Source organism: Aspergillus pseudonomiae, assembly GCF_009193645.1.
Source record: "Aspergillus pseudonomiae strain CBS 119388 unplaced genomic scaffold BDV37scaffold_25, whole genome shotgun sequence".
In the NCBI taxonomy this organism is placed as follows: Eukaryota; Fungi; Ascomycota; class Eurotiomycetes; order Eurotiales; family Aspergillaceae; genus Aspergillus; species Aspergillus pseudonomiae.
The window spans coordinates 208345-225022 of record NW_022476017.1 but is presented as its reverse complement, the minus strand read 5'-3'; the positions used below and the strand labels follow the sequence as shown (position 1 = coordinate 225022).

The following is a 16678-nucleotide window of genomic DNA, read 5'->3' as shown; positions in this document are numbered from 1 at the left end:
GAAAGTTGTAAGAAAGTGTTGATGCAAAAAGGAAACCCGGTACGGGTGTAAAAATGGAGAATAAGTGACGTGAAGCCACTGTCGGTCGATGGCAGTCGCTGCTCCTAAGAGCAAGTGATAGGAGGAAAAATTGCATATACACTGCTGCTACCGAGACTCGGCCTTTCAAGCGCTCACATGGCTTTCCACTTAATTATCACCGTGTCACTGAGCTAAGACAATAATTCAGGAAGCGAATTAAACGTGGCCGAGTACCAATAGGGTTGCTTTGTATGCATACTTCGTTTCGGTTTGTAGAAGCCTAAGCACAGTAAAATATATGCTAAACATACTCATATTCATCCTTGAGTGGGCGCTGTAGCTGGAAGAGTAGCGAGTCCAATTCTGCCCAATTTGCGCTGTTGGTCGCGAACTTGCGGTGTTTTCTTGTCATAACATGCTGCAAGAGATGTTAATACCTTGCTTTCGTTCGCTCTTTGTAGTAGTGACTCACCTCTTCGAAGTCGTCAAACTTATCCCTGCAATTCTCACAATAGCCTGGCTTCGGTTCTCTCCTTCTCTCCTTCTTCTTTCGACAGTTACCTTTTCGTATACTGTTTTGCTGTTTTCCCACATCATTGCTCTCCGATTGGGTGGTTTCCTCCTCAATGACGTTTCCAAGCTTTTCAGGCGGGTCTAACTTGCTCTGCCGATTGCCTTGACTCTTCGTCATCTTCAGCGCAGCTGTAGCATCTATAGCCCGGTACGATGAAGGGCCCGTGCCGGCGGAGTATCCCCCATTGCTCTTTTCGAGGACTTTTCTCTTAAGCTCATGGACCTCTTTGCTTATGCCAGCTTTTGCGCCAGGCGCCGCAGCGGTAGAGGACACCATCTGGGAACGAATAGCAGAAGTAATATTTGATGGTTGCATACCCGACGCCGCAGGTTCGCGACCACCAGTATAAAATCGTCCACCGCGATTGAGCTGGGGGGGAACAAAGCTTTCAGAGCTTTTCTTCGGGGATAATGGTCGGGATGGCTGCATCTCCTGCATTTCTGGCTCTTTAGGCTGAGGTACAGCGTCCTCAGGAATATCTTGAGGGTTATTCTCTGTCTTAGGTACGCGATCAGCTGGTTTCTCAATGGCATACTCGGAAACATTTGTTCTTGGAGCCTGGGCCTCTTGGGTAGGGGCAGCCTTAGACGCAGCCTTTTTCTTCTCTTGTTGACGCGCCCGCTGCCTTTCTAGTTCCTTCTTTGTAGGAGGTTCATCGATAAAGGGGCATTTGCCCAGCGGAGCACTTCTAAATTGTGGCCAGACACCGTCTTGTCGTCTAACAACTTTCGGGTACTCGCGAACCATAACAGGCCTCGTCTTCTCATCCATGTCATGAACATAGACAAATGGACCTTTGAACATGACTAGATCCTTTAATACAGAGAGAGGGTTGCGGTCCGAGGAGCCGTTGAGCTCATTTTGAAGCACTTGTGAAAGGTCTGCCTCGCCTCTACCCCTAGAATGCCCACCACCGACATGGTTGTTTCGGGTCGAATGGCCACCATGACCGCCTATATCTCCATCATTGATCGTGGCGATCATCCGTTGAAGTTTCTCAATAGCCCATATTTTCATTCCCATCTGACGAGCCCTATGCAAAACGTCCATATTGCTCTGCTCACGCCGCGCGTCATTCTTGAGTGACATATGTAGGTGCGCATCAGGGTTCTTCTCGAGCAATGACGGGTTTACCGTCTGCAGAGTGCCGTCTGCAGCGGCTTGGTCGACCGATTCCGTACTGACCTCCGCCGGGCTGGCCACATCAGTTTCGGGAGGGATGGGGCGCGACGTGACAACGTGTGTTACTAAACGCGAAAAGAATTTCTCCTCACGCTACGTAATTCTGTTAGCACTACGAAAACCAACGTAGACAAGGTAATTGGGTCCAGTGACGGCCTTCGGACATTCCCTCTCTTGTAAGGGTAGTCCAAAGCCTAGCCACTATAACCGGGGAGCATCCTAGATCAACTTACAGCTCCCAATGCAAGGACTTGTCGCGAGCATTTGCTGCGTAGATCCTCCGGAATACTGTCAAAATAGAAGACAAATTGGGGGAATGCCTTCCGATAATGTCTCTGCCACTGCCGTATAGAATCGATGGTTTCCGCCGATGGTCTTTCGTGTCTAGTCCCTCGCAGTTGAGATTGTCTTTCTTTGTCCCTCACAGCAACCAGTTTCCTCTCAAAAGCACTTGGTTGAGCATTGTTCGTACGACGTGTGAACAATTTGGACTCTGCGTTCTGGAAAGTAGCAGGCCTGGAATGGGTTTGTGACCGACTATCGCCTTCTGCACCTTCAATTACCTGCTTCTTGGGTGGTGGCTGGCCGTAAGGGATATCGACGGGTGCATTTGTGGTTCGAGGGCGTTTGGCAGGCACGAGGCCTGCCCTATGGGGGGAGTTAGTAGCATTCGGCACGTTTGCGAGTGGTCGGCGAGTCGACATGTTCAAGGAGGTCCGAGGCGAAGGGGGTATGAATACTGCTGCCATATGGTAACAATACACAAAGCAGAGTAAGAGTTAGTTAGCTGTTGGTGAAGACGCCTGCAAAAGAGGGGTACTCCAGGCCGAGCACGCGATGAACTACACGTCTCGAAGGTTAAATCACCAAGACGCCATCGTTCACACGCGATAAGATGTCAATGAGGTAGGGAGCGTGGTAGTTGAAGGTTAAGACAAGACGCAGACCTGGTTCCTCTGAGAGGAGGTGATTGACAGGTATGGTCAGGTCAAAGGAACATGGGAGGGTGGAGTGGAGGTTCGAGGTGAAAAGAGGCTGTAAGTGATGGAAAGGGAAGAGCAAGAAACAGACTAAGCGTGTCAGGGAAGGTTAGTGTGGAGCCCGTACGGTACGGGCAGTTTGTTTTGGCTTCCCGGGTAGTGCGCCGGACAACAACCAACACTGGCGTCGCGCGATGCATGGTAACCTCACCCAAGTACGACCCAGTATTCGCATTGATTCAATTTTCATGGATTCACATCCCCGGTTCCTCTTTTTAACGCGCTCTTTCACGAAGGGTATATTCTCCAGCCCCCTTCAAACTCGGCATAAATAAACTCCATCGTATCTGATTTTGTCTCATCTAACTCATGATCTGAAGTGGTGATCTCATTCCCTTGTGTTGTTCCCGCGTATCACAACGTAATCTTTCGGAGGGGTTTCAAACCTTACTCAGGTCACTACAAGAGATCATCGCCGGAGAATTGAGGGGAATACTTGTGAATTTTCCAAGAGCCCTCATTCTTCTATTATTACAGCTTCTCCACCTACTGCAAGTAGTCCCTTGTTAATTTTATAGTACATTCAATATACAGTGGGTATCAATCCAGTGCGCTCCTTACTTTATCCCCGAAGAGCCTCGATATCATCGACCTGCACACATGCAATGTTAGTTCGTTGCGCATAGGACTTGCATAAATCCGGTCCATAGGAGGCAGAAGGACAGAATTTCTGATTTAGACGTGGGATCTCACCTCTTTAACTGCCTCGGTGGTTAGCACAATAGGACTGTCGTCCCCGACGCACACGCTGTCCTCAATACGGATTCCAATGCCCCGGAACTTTTCCGGCCATCTGTCGCTGTCCGGGACATAGATACCGCTTGGTGGGATTAGCTTAAAGACTAAAACAAAAGAGAAAGTGGCTTGGGTCATGACATACGGCTCGACAGTAATACATTGGCCCGCCTTCAAGTTATACCCTCGAGAATAACCCGGGCAATCATGGACGTCCAGTCCTACGTAGTGACCCAGATGATGAGGGAACAGGATGCCCATTGCCTATGAACGTCAATATCCATGTTAGGCGAGACAAAATGGTGATCTTACATTTCCTGATACATCAAAACCAAGCTGTTGGAGTTGATCTCGAAGGCCATTCTCGGCAATTGTGTGCAATTTGTCCAAGGAAACATTTGCACTCTCCCTGCAAAGGGACACGCAGGTGCGTTGCACACTTAAAACGGCATTGTACAAATCGCGCTGAGGGCCGGAGAACTCGCCATTAACGGGCCAGGTCCTTGTGATGTCAGAGACATATGTGCCCATTTCCTATCGAGCGATAAGTAGGAGTAGCAATTTATAGGAGCATTCATGTACGTACTCCACCCCCATCGACTAATACCATATCTCCGTCCCTGAATGGTCATATGTTAGACCAAACTTCGATGCCAAAAGATGAAATTCATCTTACCTCAAGACATCGTCATTCCTCGTGTAGTGGATGCTTAAAGCATTCTGTGAGGAATTAGCCTCTGTTCAGCTCAGTCACCATAGGACACATACAGAACCGCCCGCAACAACAGGCACAAAGGCGCTTGTATCGCAGCCCTTCACTTTGAAATTGTATTCCAAGAAGGAAGTCAAGTCCTTCTCCTTAGTGAATGTTTGTCTCATGGATTCAGTGAAAGCTCTTCCCGAAGCTTGTCCCACTCGGCGCATTTGCACGACTTCATCCTCACTCTTGAACACCCTCATGTCATTCAAGATGTGTCGTAATGGCCTGACCTTACTATGATCCACGACCTTCTTCAGTTGCTCAGATGTGCCGGTGGGTCCGTAAAGGTACCTATGTAAGGATGATCTGCCAGAGTTCAGGGCGGGGATGTCCGTATAGATCTCCGTAGCATCAGACAATATACGAGGCAGTATATCCCCAATGCGTTCTATATCACCTGTCTAGAATCGGAAAATTAGTCATGCCCTAAAGGATAGTAGAGAGTACGAGATGTTTACCTCATCGGCATTAAAAACATCAATCGCAGCCCGCGCGCCCGACCGGGCACCATCCCAGAGCTCAGCTTTCGGATCCTTTTCTCGTACATAGAGGTGGAAAATGTGATTATCTCCAGAGCCATCATTTGCTACAGTCATGAGCCTCACTCATATTGTCACATTTGCGGATGAAGCACTCACCGATTATAGCCAGTGCATTGGGCTCGTTAAATCCTGATCAGCGTGAGAGCGGTGAGTGCCTATCCTCCCAATAGAAACATACGACAGCCACGGACCTGTAAGATAGAAGAAGTTGGAGTCTTGTCGGTATTCATTGAAGATACCGGACGCACGATATGTCACCTCCGCAGCGCTCAACACCGCGACAGCATATTTCGGGAGTCGGTTTGCGAGTCGTGAACGGCGGTGGGCATACTCGAGCGCAGTGATTCCGGGCGTCACTTATTCTGAGTCAATATATCTCACACATTTTCCTCGCGCATGTCCTAGTATGACGATAACATATACACACGTTCACCTGGATTAAGTATATGGGGATGTGTCTCGTGCAATGGTTGTCCGAATTTAAGCTCCGCAGCGGAAATAGAACCGTATGCGCGACGAAGGGTTGGTCGTGTCTGGAACGCCGTGCGGTTGAAGCTTGTGACAGGTAAACGCGACGTGGGACAACGTAGATAACGAGGCCATTGGCGGGTGAGCAATTTGCATGTCGACATGCTTACGGGTGTGCCTTGAGAGTAACTGTTTCCAAATAGCCTGGAATTCAGGTTTATCTGGTTCAGGTAAAGTTATCGCCCAGCGATCGGTCAGAAGCTCCCACGCCCTTCCAGTGGGTCGTTAATGCCTTAGGCAGCTATATACCTCTAGACTCTCGGCGCCCTCAGCCAATCATTCTCGATTAATTTAACATCCTCTCCGCATGGACCTCCCGAGTATGGAGACAGTTTGCGATGGTCAATAACATACTAGGTATCGCGCGACAGCTTATCTCGGACGAGTGCAACACTACGGAGTAAGCACGGAGTAAGCATATGGCTTGCGTGATTATAAGAGAAAGCCATATCTGGGCAATGGCCCTAGTTCTTTTCAAACGCTAGACGGAAGGGATTTAAACCACACGGTGTATAGACTCATTCCTCAAGTTCTTTACTGTGGAAAGACAAACAAAACGCATATCTATCCTGCGATATGGGGCGAACACTGACATATCCCAAGCGGTCTTCCAACACTGTTAACCGCTACAAACATCGAGGTAAAGTTTGGATGAACGAAATATTACAACTAGGTGCCACTCTAAGACTCTTCTAGCCACTTATGACTTGAAAGCAATCCATACCATCATCAATTCGAGTCAGGTACTCCATGTGTCTTTCTCACCTGGGCCCTCTGACCCTTTCCCCGCAATTCTGCCCATGATCGGGCAGATGGGGTCGTTCGACTATCCATCGGCGGGCATTGACGAACCCTTAGACTGCTATCTTCACGGATACGTCAGTTCACGGATCATGAATTTGGCCCGGGACTCTGAGGGTGATGGATTGCCCATTTGTGTCGCCGCCAGCAGGGTGGATGGGTTAATCCTTTCCTTAACTCCAAATTCACACAGTTATAACTACCGGTCCGCCGTATTGCACGGATATGCCAAAATGGTGACTGACGAAGCCGAAAAGCTCTACGCAATGGAATTGATTACCAATTCAGTACTCTCCGATCGCTGGGAGCATTCCCGAGTACCACCAGACCGTACAGAAATGTCATCCACCGTCATCCTCAAGGTCAAAGTCGTCGATGGTAGTGGCAAGATCCGAGACGGTGGTGTCTCGGATGAAAAGAAGGATACAACGAACGATGAGGTCACCGGCCGTGTCTGGACTGGTGTTGTGCCTGTTTGGGAGACATTTGGAGAGCCCATTCCAAGTCCTGAGAACAAAGTAACAGAAGTGCCTGACTATATCACTCGGTTTGTCGCGGATAAGAATGATCGAAATCGGCGATATGCAAAGGAGGCAGTTCATATTGCACTCCCCTTTGAGGAACAGCATTAGTCCTGTTGGTTCTCATGGCTTTCCTTCCTTGCTTTTATTATATTTACGACTATATGGACGACTTATGGTAGCTAGAATTTCCAAATTTACTATATTACAAGCACTTCCTGTCTAAGTGGCATTCGGAAGCTTATGCCGAGTCAGGCAGGGCGAGCTGTGTAAGGTGGTTCATAATGAGAATAAGAAGTCTGAAAAAGATATTATTATCTCATTTTATTATAGCCCCTAATATAATTACAGTGGAAGACAAGTTACAGTAATTTATTACTATCCTACGAAGAACGTTTATGTTAAGACACAAATCGAACTATATCAGTTGCACCATCGCCCTGCAAGATATATACAGAGTATTTCAACCCGCTTTAAAATCCGTAACAAACATTGAAACTTCAAGAATGGAGAATTATTTGATATAAATATTTAAGTACGATATACATAAGTAACTATTGCTAAGGGCCAAGGTTGAGGGATATCCTGCATAAATACAATCTTACGAGGTCTGAGCTCAAGCCGTCTGATGGTTCAAATGCCACGCACTACGGGAAGGACTAACGTCATTATTTAAACATCAACATTGCATCCAAACCAATACTCATCTTTCTTTGCCCATCGTGGCCGTGTACATGTTTCTATTTTTTCTTTGATACATATATGAGTATATATTAGTATATCACCCGCTATTTCTATTACCTTTCTCGTACATCTGTTGCGGGGTACAAGAAAACGTCCGTCGCAGTCATTATCAACACCCCGCTATGGCTCCGTCAGCTATTCCCGCAGCTGATCTTAGGACATTTTCGGAGTACCTAAAAGGATGTAAACGTATACTCGCACTTCTAGGAGCTGGCATCTCAGCCTCATCGGGGCTTCCAACATTTAGAGGAGCTGGCGGTTTATGGCGAACCTACGATGCGACTGAGCTGGCGACGCCCGAAGCATTCGATGCCAATCCAGACCTTGTGTGGCAGTTTTATAATTATCGGAGACATATGGCGCTAAAAGCAGAACCGAATCGCGCACATTATGCGTTAGCAGAGCTTGCTAAAAGAAATAAGAACTTTATTACATTGTCGCAAAACGTCGACGGCAAGTCCTGACCTTCGCTACACTGCCTATCGACCTCACATGGTCAACTAATGAAATAATCTGTCTACAGGTCTCTCACAACGAGCAGATCACCCATTATCCCAGCTTCACCTTCTCCACGGTTCCCTCTTCACCGTTAAATGCACGTCTTTCTACTGCAGCTACTCCCGTGAAAACGACTTCACTGATCCAATAGTTCCTGCTCTCGCGATACCAAAGAATGCTCCAGAGCCCAAGCCATCGACGGATGATAAGACGGGCGAGGAAGCTTCGAAGTCTGTATATAATGCGTTAGGCATACCGGAAGGTGAAGAAGTTGACATTTCTGATGACCGAGTTCCACTGGCGCGGCTGAGCCCTGATGTCCTTCCACATTGCCCAGAGTGCAAAGATGGACTCCTTCGACCCGGGGTGGTGTGGTTTGGAGAGAGCTTGCCGTCACAAACCCTCAACGTGGTGGATAGCTGGATGAGGTCTGGTCCGATCGATCTGATACTAGTGATTGGTACAAGCTCCAGGGTATACCCTGCTGCAGGCTATGTTGATAAGGCTAGGGCGAGAGGCGCTAGGGTTGCGGTGGTCAACATGGATCGGAACGATGTAGGATCTTCAGGATTAAAGCCAGGTGATTGGTTCTTCAAAGGCGATGCAGGTACCATCGTTCCAGAAATTTTGAAGGAAACGATTGGGGAGATCTGATTGGCATTATGGAGAATTGTCGGTAGGATCGTCCGCCAAACTAATACACTCAATGGCTCCAGTTATAGCTTAAATATACAACTCTCAGGGCTATGTTTGCTTGTTATAGTACTCCCCCCAGTTGTTTACTATTAGAAAAAGAGGGACGACCAAATACCTACTCCATAGCAGTCCTTGATATGTAGTTCTAGCCTTTATACTTTGCTCGAAAACTTTGTAAGAGATTCACTTGTGTTGTCATTGATCATACTCAGCAAAATATCAGGCCCTGGGGCGACTGGTTGCCGGGGCAAAAGTTCTACCAAAACAAAACTAGCGCGTTAGCGCTATCGATAAATGTGGCATGGGCACTGAACAACATTCGCAGCCTCAACATCAACTTCTCTAGCAACCCCGCCCCCACTCAGTCAGCCTTGGAAATAATTATAGCTCCTTTGTTATGGCATGAACGATTCTCAAGATCTAATGACAGTATGTGTATGAAGTTATTCTAATATAAAACCCCACAGTGTGGGGAAATTCTCCGATGGCCTGAAGAGTCGTGCTAATAATTGTTCCATCCCTACGATCAGATCTAAGAATGTTTGAGAAAATCCAACATTGGTGAAACAGTACACCTTTTCTTTTCATCTCGCAGAATTCGTCATAAAATTCACAGACTACCTCGGCAGCCTACCTACATAGACACCTCAGAGGAAACCCCTCCATCAAGTATTCAAGATGGCTAAAGAAAGTGAAAACCCGTTGAATCCGATAACTCCAGGAAAGCCGAAAGATCAACCCCACCGTCACGTTTCCAATCAGCCAGAGTTTGGAAAGCCCTCACCGTTAGGCGGGGGGCGCCCTCAAAACCATCAATCCAATCACCCTTTCAACATCCCTAAACAGAACAGGCCTCGGCCGGAGCACCACAGACCTCAACAACAGCAGCGACCAGGTGCACCCTTCCATAGTCATCGGCCACCTACGACACCAGGTGTTGCAGTCTCAACTCCCAGACGCGCCGAACCCTTTGACCCTTTTAAGCCCGTTCGTCCGTCAGCCTACAACAACTCTCGGTTTTCTCGCCCTGTCAACGACGATGTTGTCGTAATCAAACGCCCGGAAAATTTCACTTTTAACACACCACGGGCCCCCAAAACCTTTTTCGCCTCGAATGCCTCTGCGGTTAAGGTGTCGAACGCATCGAAGAACCTTCGGAACTTTGTCGATCTGACTGGCGAGGGCGGCTTCACGCCCAGCTCCCGATCGCGCAATGTCGGTTTTGGGTCAATGGATGTGAACGGTTATGTTGACACAGCCAAGGCAAATGAAAATATCAAAGCTCTTCTAGAGGGAGCCTTTGAAGACGAAGATGAAAAGCAAGATTCCAAATCAAAGAACAAGAAGAAGAACAAGAACAAGAAGAATAAGGATAAAAATAAGAAGGCCGAGACACAAATCAACAAGAATAAGGAAAGCTCCGAAATAGATGATCTAGCCGCTCAATTGCAAGGGGTTACTGTTAATGAGTCCTGCACTGAAGACACCGAGGCCGATCGATCCAGCGAGGATACTACCGACAGAGAAGCAGTCGAAGAACAAACAAAGATTCAGGATAAACACGTTGTCACCGGAGACCTTGGATCGGAAAACGAAGATGGCGAAGAAGAAGAGGAGGACGAGGAAGAAGAGGAAGATGAAGATGAAGACGATGGCACAGTAGAGGGCTTAAAAGTCAAACTACTGCCCCATCAACGAGAGGGAGTGAACTGGATGCGGGACAAGGAAATTGGTAATAGCAAGACTAAGGGTGTGCTTCCGAAGGGTGGAATCCTCGCAGACGACATGGGTCTTGGAAAGACCGTTCAAGCCATAACCTTGATGCTCACAAACCGGAAACCCAAAGACGGGCGCCGGCGCATTATTGATTGTGAAGAAGACGATAACAGTGGCAATGACTCCGAAAACGATGGAGGAAAGGATACTTCGAAGCTACCCCCCGGGTTAAGCAAGTCAACTTTGGTTGTTGCTCCATTAGCATTAATCAAACAGTGGGAGGCCGAAATCGCCGACAAGGTCGAGGCATCCCATAGGCTTCGTGTATGTGTTTATCATGGGAATACTCGAACAAAAGCGACAGACAATCTTGAAGATTACGATGTTGTGATTACAACATATGGTACTCTGACGTCTGAACACGGCGCCATCGACAAAAAGAACAAGAAATCCGGTATCTTCTCCGTCTACTGGTACCGAATCATTTTGGATGAAGCCCACACTATTAAGAATCGGAATGCAAAAGCAACTCAATCTGCTTGCGCTTTAGACGCTGAGTATCGATGGTGCTTGACCGGAACTCCTATGCAGAACAATCTTGACGAGTTGCAAAGTTTGATCAAGTTCCTCCGGATCAAACCATATAACGATCTAGCAGCCTGGAAAGAACAAATTACTAAGCCCCTAGCCAATGGGCGTGGGGCCCTCGCGATCGAGCGTCTACAAGTTGTGCTGAAGGCTTTTATGAAGCGGCGCACTAAGGATGTCTTGAAACTCAATAATAACCTCAAACCCAACGAAGCAGCATCCGATGGCGGGCAGAAAAAATCATCTGGCTTCCACATCGTCAAGCGAGAGGTGATCAAGGTTTCGGCAGAGTTTACACCGGGTGAGCTGAACTTCTACAAGCGCCTCGAGCAGCGAACGGACAATAGCCTTGAAAAGATGATGGGTGGCTCTAAGCTCGACTACGCAGGCGCATTGGTACTGCTATTACGTCTCCGACAGTCCTGTAACCATCCAGACTTGGTGAAAAGCGACCTTGCTAAGGATAAAGATATTCTTCTGCAGAATGGTACCTCGGGAAGCCAACCCGCAGCCGGGAAACAGGATGATCTGGACAGTATGGCGGATCTCTTCGGTGCTCTCAGTGTTGTCTCGAAGAAGTGCGATATTTGCCAAGCCGAGTTGAGCCAAAAAGAGACAGAAGCCGGTGCTAGCAGGTGCGGTGAGTGTGAGACAGATCTGAACGTTAGTTTCGCCGGTAATCACAGCGACAAGAAAAAGCGTTATTCAGAGCGAGAAGTTGTGGACCTTACGGAATCACCCTCAAATCGGAGATCAGGGGCTCAACTTGCACGGTCCCGAAGAAATAGAAAGGTTGTCGTGGATAGCGACGATGAAGAAGACGATGGCGAATGGCTCGTCCCCGAAGATCAACGTACGGTACCAGATCTTGGAAAGGCTGGGGGATCGGATGACGAAGATGCAGAAGGAGGTGGCGATTGGCTCGGCTCAGAAGACTCTGAAACTGACTCGGACGATGAAGGTGGCCCTGAGTCGCCAACCCGCAACCGTATGGCCGCGAGAAAACAGGCTAATGAGTCGGATGAAGACGACATTTATCTTAATCCTGGCGATGATGACAACCAGGTGCTTCCTTCAACAAAGATCCGACATCTCATGAAAATCCTCAGGCGAGAGTCTGCGGACTACAAATTCATCGTATTCTCGGTCTTTACGTCAATGTTGGACAAGATTGAACCGTTCCTTCAGCGCGCGGGCATTGGATTTGCACGTTATGATGGTGGTATGCGAAATGACCTCAGAGAGGCCAGTCTGAACAAACTGAGGAACAATAGTGGGACAAGAGTCTTACTTTGTAGTTTGCGAGCTGGTGCACTGGGACTGAATCTTACGGCGGCCAGTCGGGTGGTTATTTTGGAGCCGTTCTGGAATCCTGTATGTTCTTCACCTAATGCTAACAGTCTTATGCCTACCATTGTGACTGACTCTGATCTACTTAGTTCGTTGAGGAACAAGCTATTGACCGTGTCCATCGTCTAAACCAAACTGTCGATGTCAAGATCTACAAACTTATTGTTAAGGATACAGTTGAAGAGCGAATTATTAACCTTCAAGAGCGCAAGCGTGAGCTCGCTAATGTCACCATCGAGGGCAAGACTGCTGCAGCCAAGCTTACCATGAACGACATGATGGCCCTCTTCGGCCGGGATGCGGAATCACGCTTCACAGGGGAACGTGGCAACATCGACCTTACACAATCCACACGATTATTAAGCACCGCCGATGAAAGCAACTCTTCAAATTCTCAGTCCTCTGACAGACCGAGGACGCAGGCATCACACTCCAGCTCACGCGATCGAAGCCGGCAGCCAGAGAAACGGGGAGGGCCCAGGGGCGAAGATTCGGTCTTTGGAAGACGGTGGTAAATGCACAGATCGTGTTCTGGAGCTTGAGATCCGGGACAAGGCGCATAAAGCAGACGATGCAATTTCACGATGGGGACCAATTGGATAGGGTGTTGGATATGACCAGTTTTAAAGTCTTGCTATAAGGTGTTGGATTTTATTGAGGCTTTTCTTGGCGTCCAAGTGATTAGACGTGCTTTCTGGAAACAATTATACTTTGATGAACCTCTCATTATTCTCCGGACTACCAAGTTCTTCGAAGACCTTGTTGAGTGATCGTTGCCTTCGAGTTTTGAACTTAGATTTTTGAACCAAGTCAGCGAATTAAAAACCGATGCAACATCAGCAGGCTGGACAAGAACCGAACTTAAATATAGACATTGGCATGGATACTTGGCCTGAGAAAATCTCAGAAGAAGCAATATAAGTTTGCAAAAACTTCCGATTGGTCTCTTTAGCTTTTGGAATGAAGTATTAGCTGTTCATTGTCATACCTACTTACTCAAACAAATGTCTCCACGTTGCTTCATGCAGAACTGATGTGAGATGGAGGTATACGCTGGATCTATAAAGACCATGTCAGTCCCAGTCGCTCAACGGCCAATCTGTACCATATGTGGCTCTGTCGAATGGTTCAGACATCATGCACCTCATCTTTCAGGCATTTGCATCAATCGTCGCCATGTGCCTAATTGGTACAATGGCCGATGCGACTCAATCCGATTCAAAACATGAACCATTCTCACTCGACCAGCTTGGTATCCTCGAGCGTGATGTGGCCGTCATAGGGGGTGGGTCAGCAGGCACATATGCCGCCATCCGCCTGCGACAGTTGGGCCAGAGTCTTGTTGTCATCGAGAAACAGGACAGGCTTGGAGGCCATTCAAATACTTACTTTGACCCTGCTTCTGGAACTGCAGTGCCATATGGTGTGAGAAGCTTTCACCACAAGAGCGTGGTGACGGACTACTTCTCCCACTTCAACATCTCTCTGGTCAATAAGATCTATCTTACGAACCAGAGCGAGAACGTGGACTTCACGACTGGAGAGCCCATCACCTTAAAACCCATCACCATCCCGAGCGATGACCCGGAAATAAGAATTGCAATGGAGAATTACAAGGCGCAGTTGGCCAAATATCCGTTCCTCAAAGATGAATATTATAACCTCCCTGACCCCATACCTGAGGATCTCCTTCTCCCCTTTGGAGAGTTTGCAGCCAAATACAAGATCGACGCCATTGTACGTTTTATTGCAGGGTATACTGCAGGCTTCGGAGACCACCTGCTGAAGCCCACGCTATACATTTTAAGGATGTTCTCTCTTGATTTCATCTATGAACTCCAACACGGCTTGCTCGACTATCCAATGAATGACAACAGCGTATTATACAGAGCAGCAGAGAAAGAATTGGGTGGCGACGTGCTTTACAAGAGCAGGGTCATCGGCGCCATGCGCAAACTTAGCAAGATAGACAATTCCTGCTATATCTTGGTCCAAACCCCGTCGGGACAGGAGCTGATCCACGCAAAGAAAATACTCATAGCAGTCCCACAGACGATCGAGAATCTTATACCGTTTGACCTTGATAGAACTGAAAGGGAAATCTTCGCACAGTTCACCGGCACCTTTTGGTATTCGAGTGTGATAAGAAATATATATCACAGTGCACAATCTATCCAAAACAATGCATATGACTCGCCATATAACCTTCCCATCCTTCCAGGTGTATATAACTTAATTAACACCAGTGTGCCAGGTTTGAATTGGGTATTATACGGCAGCTCCACCTTCATGCACACCGAAGACGTGAAAAAGGACATCGTGAATAGTGTCTTACGGATTCGGCACCCCAATGTCACCGTGACAGAGCCAGAAATTGTTGCATTCAGATCTCATTCTCCATACGAGCTTACTGTGCCTGTGCAGGCGATTCGGGATGGGTTTTATAGAAAGTTGGATGCGCTTCAGGGACATCGCGGGACTTATTATACCGGGGCGGCATTGACCGCACACGAGAGCCATCTCATCTGGGGCTTTACTGAGAAGCTCTTATTGAAGCATTTTGTTTGATTGGGACATGTTTGATGTGGTCTATTCTCGTGAATGATCTGTCGATCTGAGCGTGCGAACGCTGGTGTATCAGATAGTTTGTTCATGGAGTGGTCTAGTCCTTACATGTGACTTAGAACACTGGCGGGCCACGTACCCATCCTTACTTTAGTTTTTAGTTTTTTAGGGTTGGAAAGGATCTTTGATTGTACATCCAGAAGTGACTCCTTCGCATACACCACGGCCGAATCATGTAGGAGATGCATCACATCCCGAGTATCCCAACTCAAAAGTAAACCTAGAACCAAAGTCTCCAGTTTCCATTGGTCAATGATCGGCCTTGATGCTGAGACTAAGTTAAAGGCTAGATGATTTGAACTAAATTCACTTGCAGAGTAGTTCTAGGCTTGATAGGTCTCTTTCTTCCTTCTGGGGAGTGCCTGGACACTGGTTCGATTAGGTTGGTGTGGGATTTATCGTGGCTGGCAATTCTGGGCTCATTTTCCGAAGGCAAAGGGGAGAAAAAGCCAAAAAAAAAAAAAAAAAAGAAAAAAAAAGGCAAACGAGAAGGCCAAGCTGAAATCAAGGATACGCTTCGCAAGGCTAGTCGATAGGAGAGTAGTTAGATTGTAACGTCGTTAGTCAGATGTCTGCGGTGTTCATTCAGCCAGCTCGGCCGGATGAGATCTGAAATGTTTAATCGGCGTCGCAACCCCCTTACAGGGTTACTGCAGGCGAGCTGCATGCATGGAACTGAATTCTAGAAAGCTGAGAAGAAAATGACTAGAACAGGAAGAGCCACTAGAATTTGAAAAGAATGCATACCTTACATTGTACTAGTCACCGCTTCTTCGTTTTTCTTTTTTCTTTTCTTTTCTTTTTTTTTTTTCTTTTACATCTCTTCCACAGCGGCTGAGATTCAGGAGGCTTATGAGACGTCAGAAATGTAATACGAATCCCACGTCCATGAACTCCCACTCTGACTATGCATATCACTACATAAAGCTAGTGGGTTTAAATATAGAGCCCCCCCAAAGGCCCCTCTCCGTAAGATACTAAGCCCGAAATGAAGGATTTTAAATTGCGATTCACCGAATGACACTGTAATGATCAGCATCAAACTCTCTCGCGCTTTTCTCAAACCTGTCGTCAATCGGGACTGGAGACATCTGGAGAGCCAAGACGCTTCGCGTCGGAGGTGCAGCCTTATTTGTCCGGTCCCCTGCGTCTGTGAGCGTCACCAAGGTGGTTAGTCTTGTCTAGAGCTCGGAGTGCCAAATTAGATAGAATAGGATCTGCGCCGTTGGCGAGACGAAACTGGATGAGCAGCGAAATGGCGGATCCACTGCCATCGATGGGCTAAAGAGTTAAGGCGCTTTGGTGGTGGGGATTGTCGGGCCCCGCTCCAATCCCAGAGCGGATCCTTGGAGCTATGCGTTCCTTCTATTATTATTTTCATTATTTAATCGTATTATTATTATTCCCTGGCGACAATCATTTGGGGGTGTTTGGTGTCCTTTTGAATTTCTCTGTAGGGGTTATCTCTGTCTGGGGATGCGGGATTGGGGAAGGAAAGATTAGGGCACGGTATTATGTCCATCCATGGTTTGTTAAGGTTTCATTCTATCTATGTGTGACCCTGTTCGATATTAAAAATAATCCCAAATATAATTTAATATACCTCGCAGATTTTCGTCTATTCATATCTCGCTCTCTCTCGGTAACTGTTGGCCGAGCGCGTACTGTAGTCACTGTGCCTATTGACTAGTCGCAGTATAAAAAAAGAAATGAAGGATTGCGGACCAGGATCTCATGTAACTCCGGAAATCAATATT

General features: G+C 47.5%; 6 protein-coding genes across 6 annotated transcripts; 4 read left to right on the top strand and 2 right to left on the bottom strand.

Annotated features, from left to right (window-relative positions):
- Positions 1-147: 147 nt before the first annotated feature.
- On the bottom strand, positions 148-2645 carry BDV37DRAFT_99022 (protein serine/threonine kinase activating protein nimO). The gene is made up of 3 exons (XM_032091531.1): positions 2011-2645; positions 494-1870; positions 148-439 (listed from the first exon to the last, which is right to left on the bottom strand). Exons 1-3 carry the CDS (start codon positions 2524-2526, stop codon positions 323-325), a joined length of 2010 nt encoding a protein of 669 aa, XP_031942490.1. The 5' UTR covers positions 2527-2645; the 3' UTR covers positions 148-322.
- Positions 2646-3298: 653 nt separating this feature from the next.
- On the bottom strand, positions 3299-5529 carry BDV37DRAFT_245896 (aminopeptidase P family protein). Its single transcript, XM_032081699.1, has 11 exons — positions 5282-5529; positions 5046-5210; positions 4951-4983; positions 4771-4898; positions 4321-4713; positions 4229-4272; positions 4139-4172; positions 3865-4086; positions 3698-3816; positions 3511-3637; positions 3299-3409 (listed from the first exon to the last, which is right to left on the bottom strand). The coding sequence occupies exons 1-11, from the start codon at positions 5484-5486 to the stop codon at positions 3380-3382; spliced, it is 1500 nt and encodes a 499-aa protein (XP_031942489.1). The 5' UTR covers positions 5487-5529; the 3' UTR covers positions 3299-3379.
- A 224-nt stretch (positions 5530-5753) lies between these two features.
- On the top strand, positions 5754-7063 carry BDV37DRAFT_245894 (pyridoxamine 5'-phosphate oxidase family protein). The gene is made up of 2 exons (XM_032081698.1): positions 5754-6022; positions 6079-7063. The coding sequence occupies exons 1-2, from the start codon at positions 5959-5961 to the stop codon at positions 6813-6815; spliced, it is 801 nt and encodes a 266-aa protein (XP_031942488.1). The 5' UTR covers positions 5754-5958; the 3' UTR covers positions 6816-7063.
- A 356-nt stretch (positions 7064-7419) lies between these two features.
- BDV37DRAFT_98098 (SIR2 family NAD-dependent protein deacylase) lies at positions 7420-8774 on the top strand. The gene is made up of 2 exons (XM_032091526.1): positions 7420-7901; positions 7972-8774. Exons 1-2 carry the CDS (start codon positions 7571-7573, stop codon positions 8598-8600), a joined length of 960 nt encoding a protein of 319 aa, XP_031942487.1. The 5' UTR covers positions 7420-7570; the 3' UTR covers positions 8601-8774.
- Positions 8775-8987: 213 nt separating this feature from the next.
- Positions 8988-12998, top strand: BDV37DRAFT_245892 (putative SNF2 family helicase/ATPase). The gene is made up of 3 exons (XM_032081697.1): positions 8988-9071; positions 9173-12320; positions 12386-12998. The coding sequence occupies exons 2-3, from the start codon at positions 9321-9323 to the stop codon at positions 12809-12811; spliced, it is 3426 nt and encodes a 1141-aa protein (XP_031942486.1). The 5' UTR covers positions 8988-9071; positions 9173-9320; the 3' UTR covers positions 12812-12998.
- Positions 12999-13433: 435 nt separating this feature from the next.
- On the top strand, positions 13434-14864 carry BDV37DRAFT_282120 (putative FAD dependent oxidoreductase; the record flags this gene model as incomplete). The annotated part of the gene is made up of 1 exon (XM_032086971.1): positions 13434-14864. One exon carries the CDS (start codon positions 13434-13436, stop codon positions 14862-14864), a length of 1431 nt encoding a protein of 476 aa, XP_031942485.1.
- Between the last annotated feature and the right edge of the window lie 1814 nt (positions 14865-16678).

Coding starts and splice junctions, on each gene's coding strand:
- BDV37DRAFT_99022 (XM_032091531.1), bottom strand. CDS start 2,526: ATGGCAGCAGTATTCATACCCCCTTCGCCTCGGACCTCCTTGAACATG. Junction 1,871..2,010: donor AAGTCCTTGCATTGGGAGCT/GTAAGTTGATCT, acceptor AGAATTACGTAG/CGTGAGGAGAAATTCTTTTC. Junction 440..493: donor AGTTTGACGACTTCGAAGAG/GTGAGTCACTAC, acceptor CATCTCTTGCAG/CATGTTATGACAAGAAAACA.
- BDV37DRAFT_245896 (XM_032081699.1), bottom strand. CDS start 5,486: ATGTCGACATGCAAATTGCTCACCCGCCAATGGCCTCGTTATCTACGT. Junction 4,273..4,320: donor CTGTTGTTGCGGGCGGTTCT/GTATGTGTCCTA, acceptor AATTCCTCACAG/AATGCTTTAAGCATCCACTA. Junction 4,173..4,228: donor AGGAATGACGATGTCTTGAG/GTAAGATGAATT, acceptor ATGACCATTCAG/GGACGGAGATATGGTATTAG.
- BDV37DRAFT_245894 (XM_032081698.1), top strand. CDS start 5,959: ATGGGGCGAACACTGACATATCCCAAGCGGTCTTCCAACACTGTTAAC. Junction 6,023..6,078: donor TAACCGCTACAAACATCGAG/GTAAAGTTTGGA, acceptor AGACTCTTCTAG/CCACTTATGACTTGAAAGCA.
- BDV37DRAFT_98098 (XM_032091526.1), top strand. CDS start 7,571: ATGGCTCCGTCAGCTATTCCCGCAGCTGATCTTAGGACATTTTCGGAG. Junction 7,902..7,971: donor ATTGTCGCAAAACGTCGACG/GCAAGTCCTGAC, acceptor ATCTGTCTACAG/GTCTCTCACAACGAGCAGAT.
- BDV37DRAFT_245892 (XM_032081697.1), top strand. CDS start 9,321: ATGGCTAAAGAAAGTGAAAACCCGTTGAATCCGATAACTCCAGGAAAG. Junction 12,321..12,385: donor TGGAGCCGTTCTGGAATCCT/GTATGTTCTTCA, acceptor TGATCTACTTAG/TTCGTTGAGGAACAAGCTAT.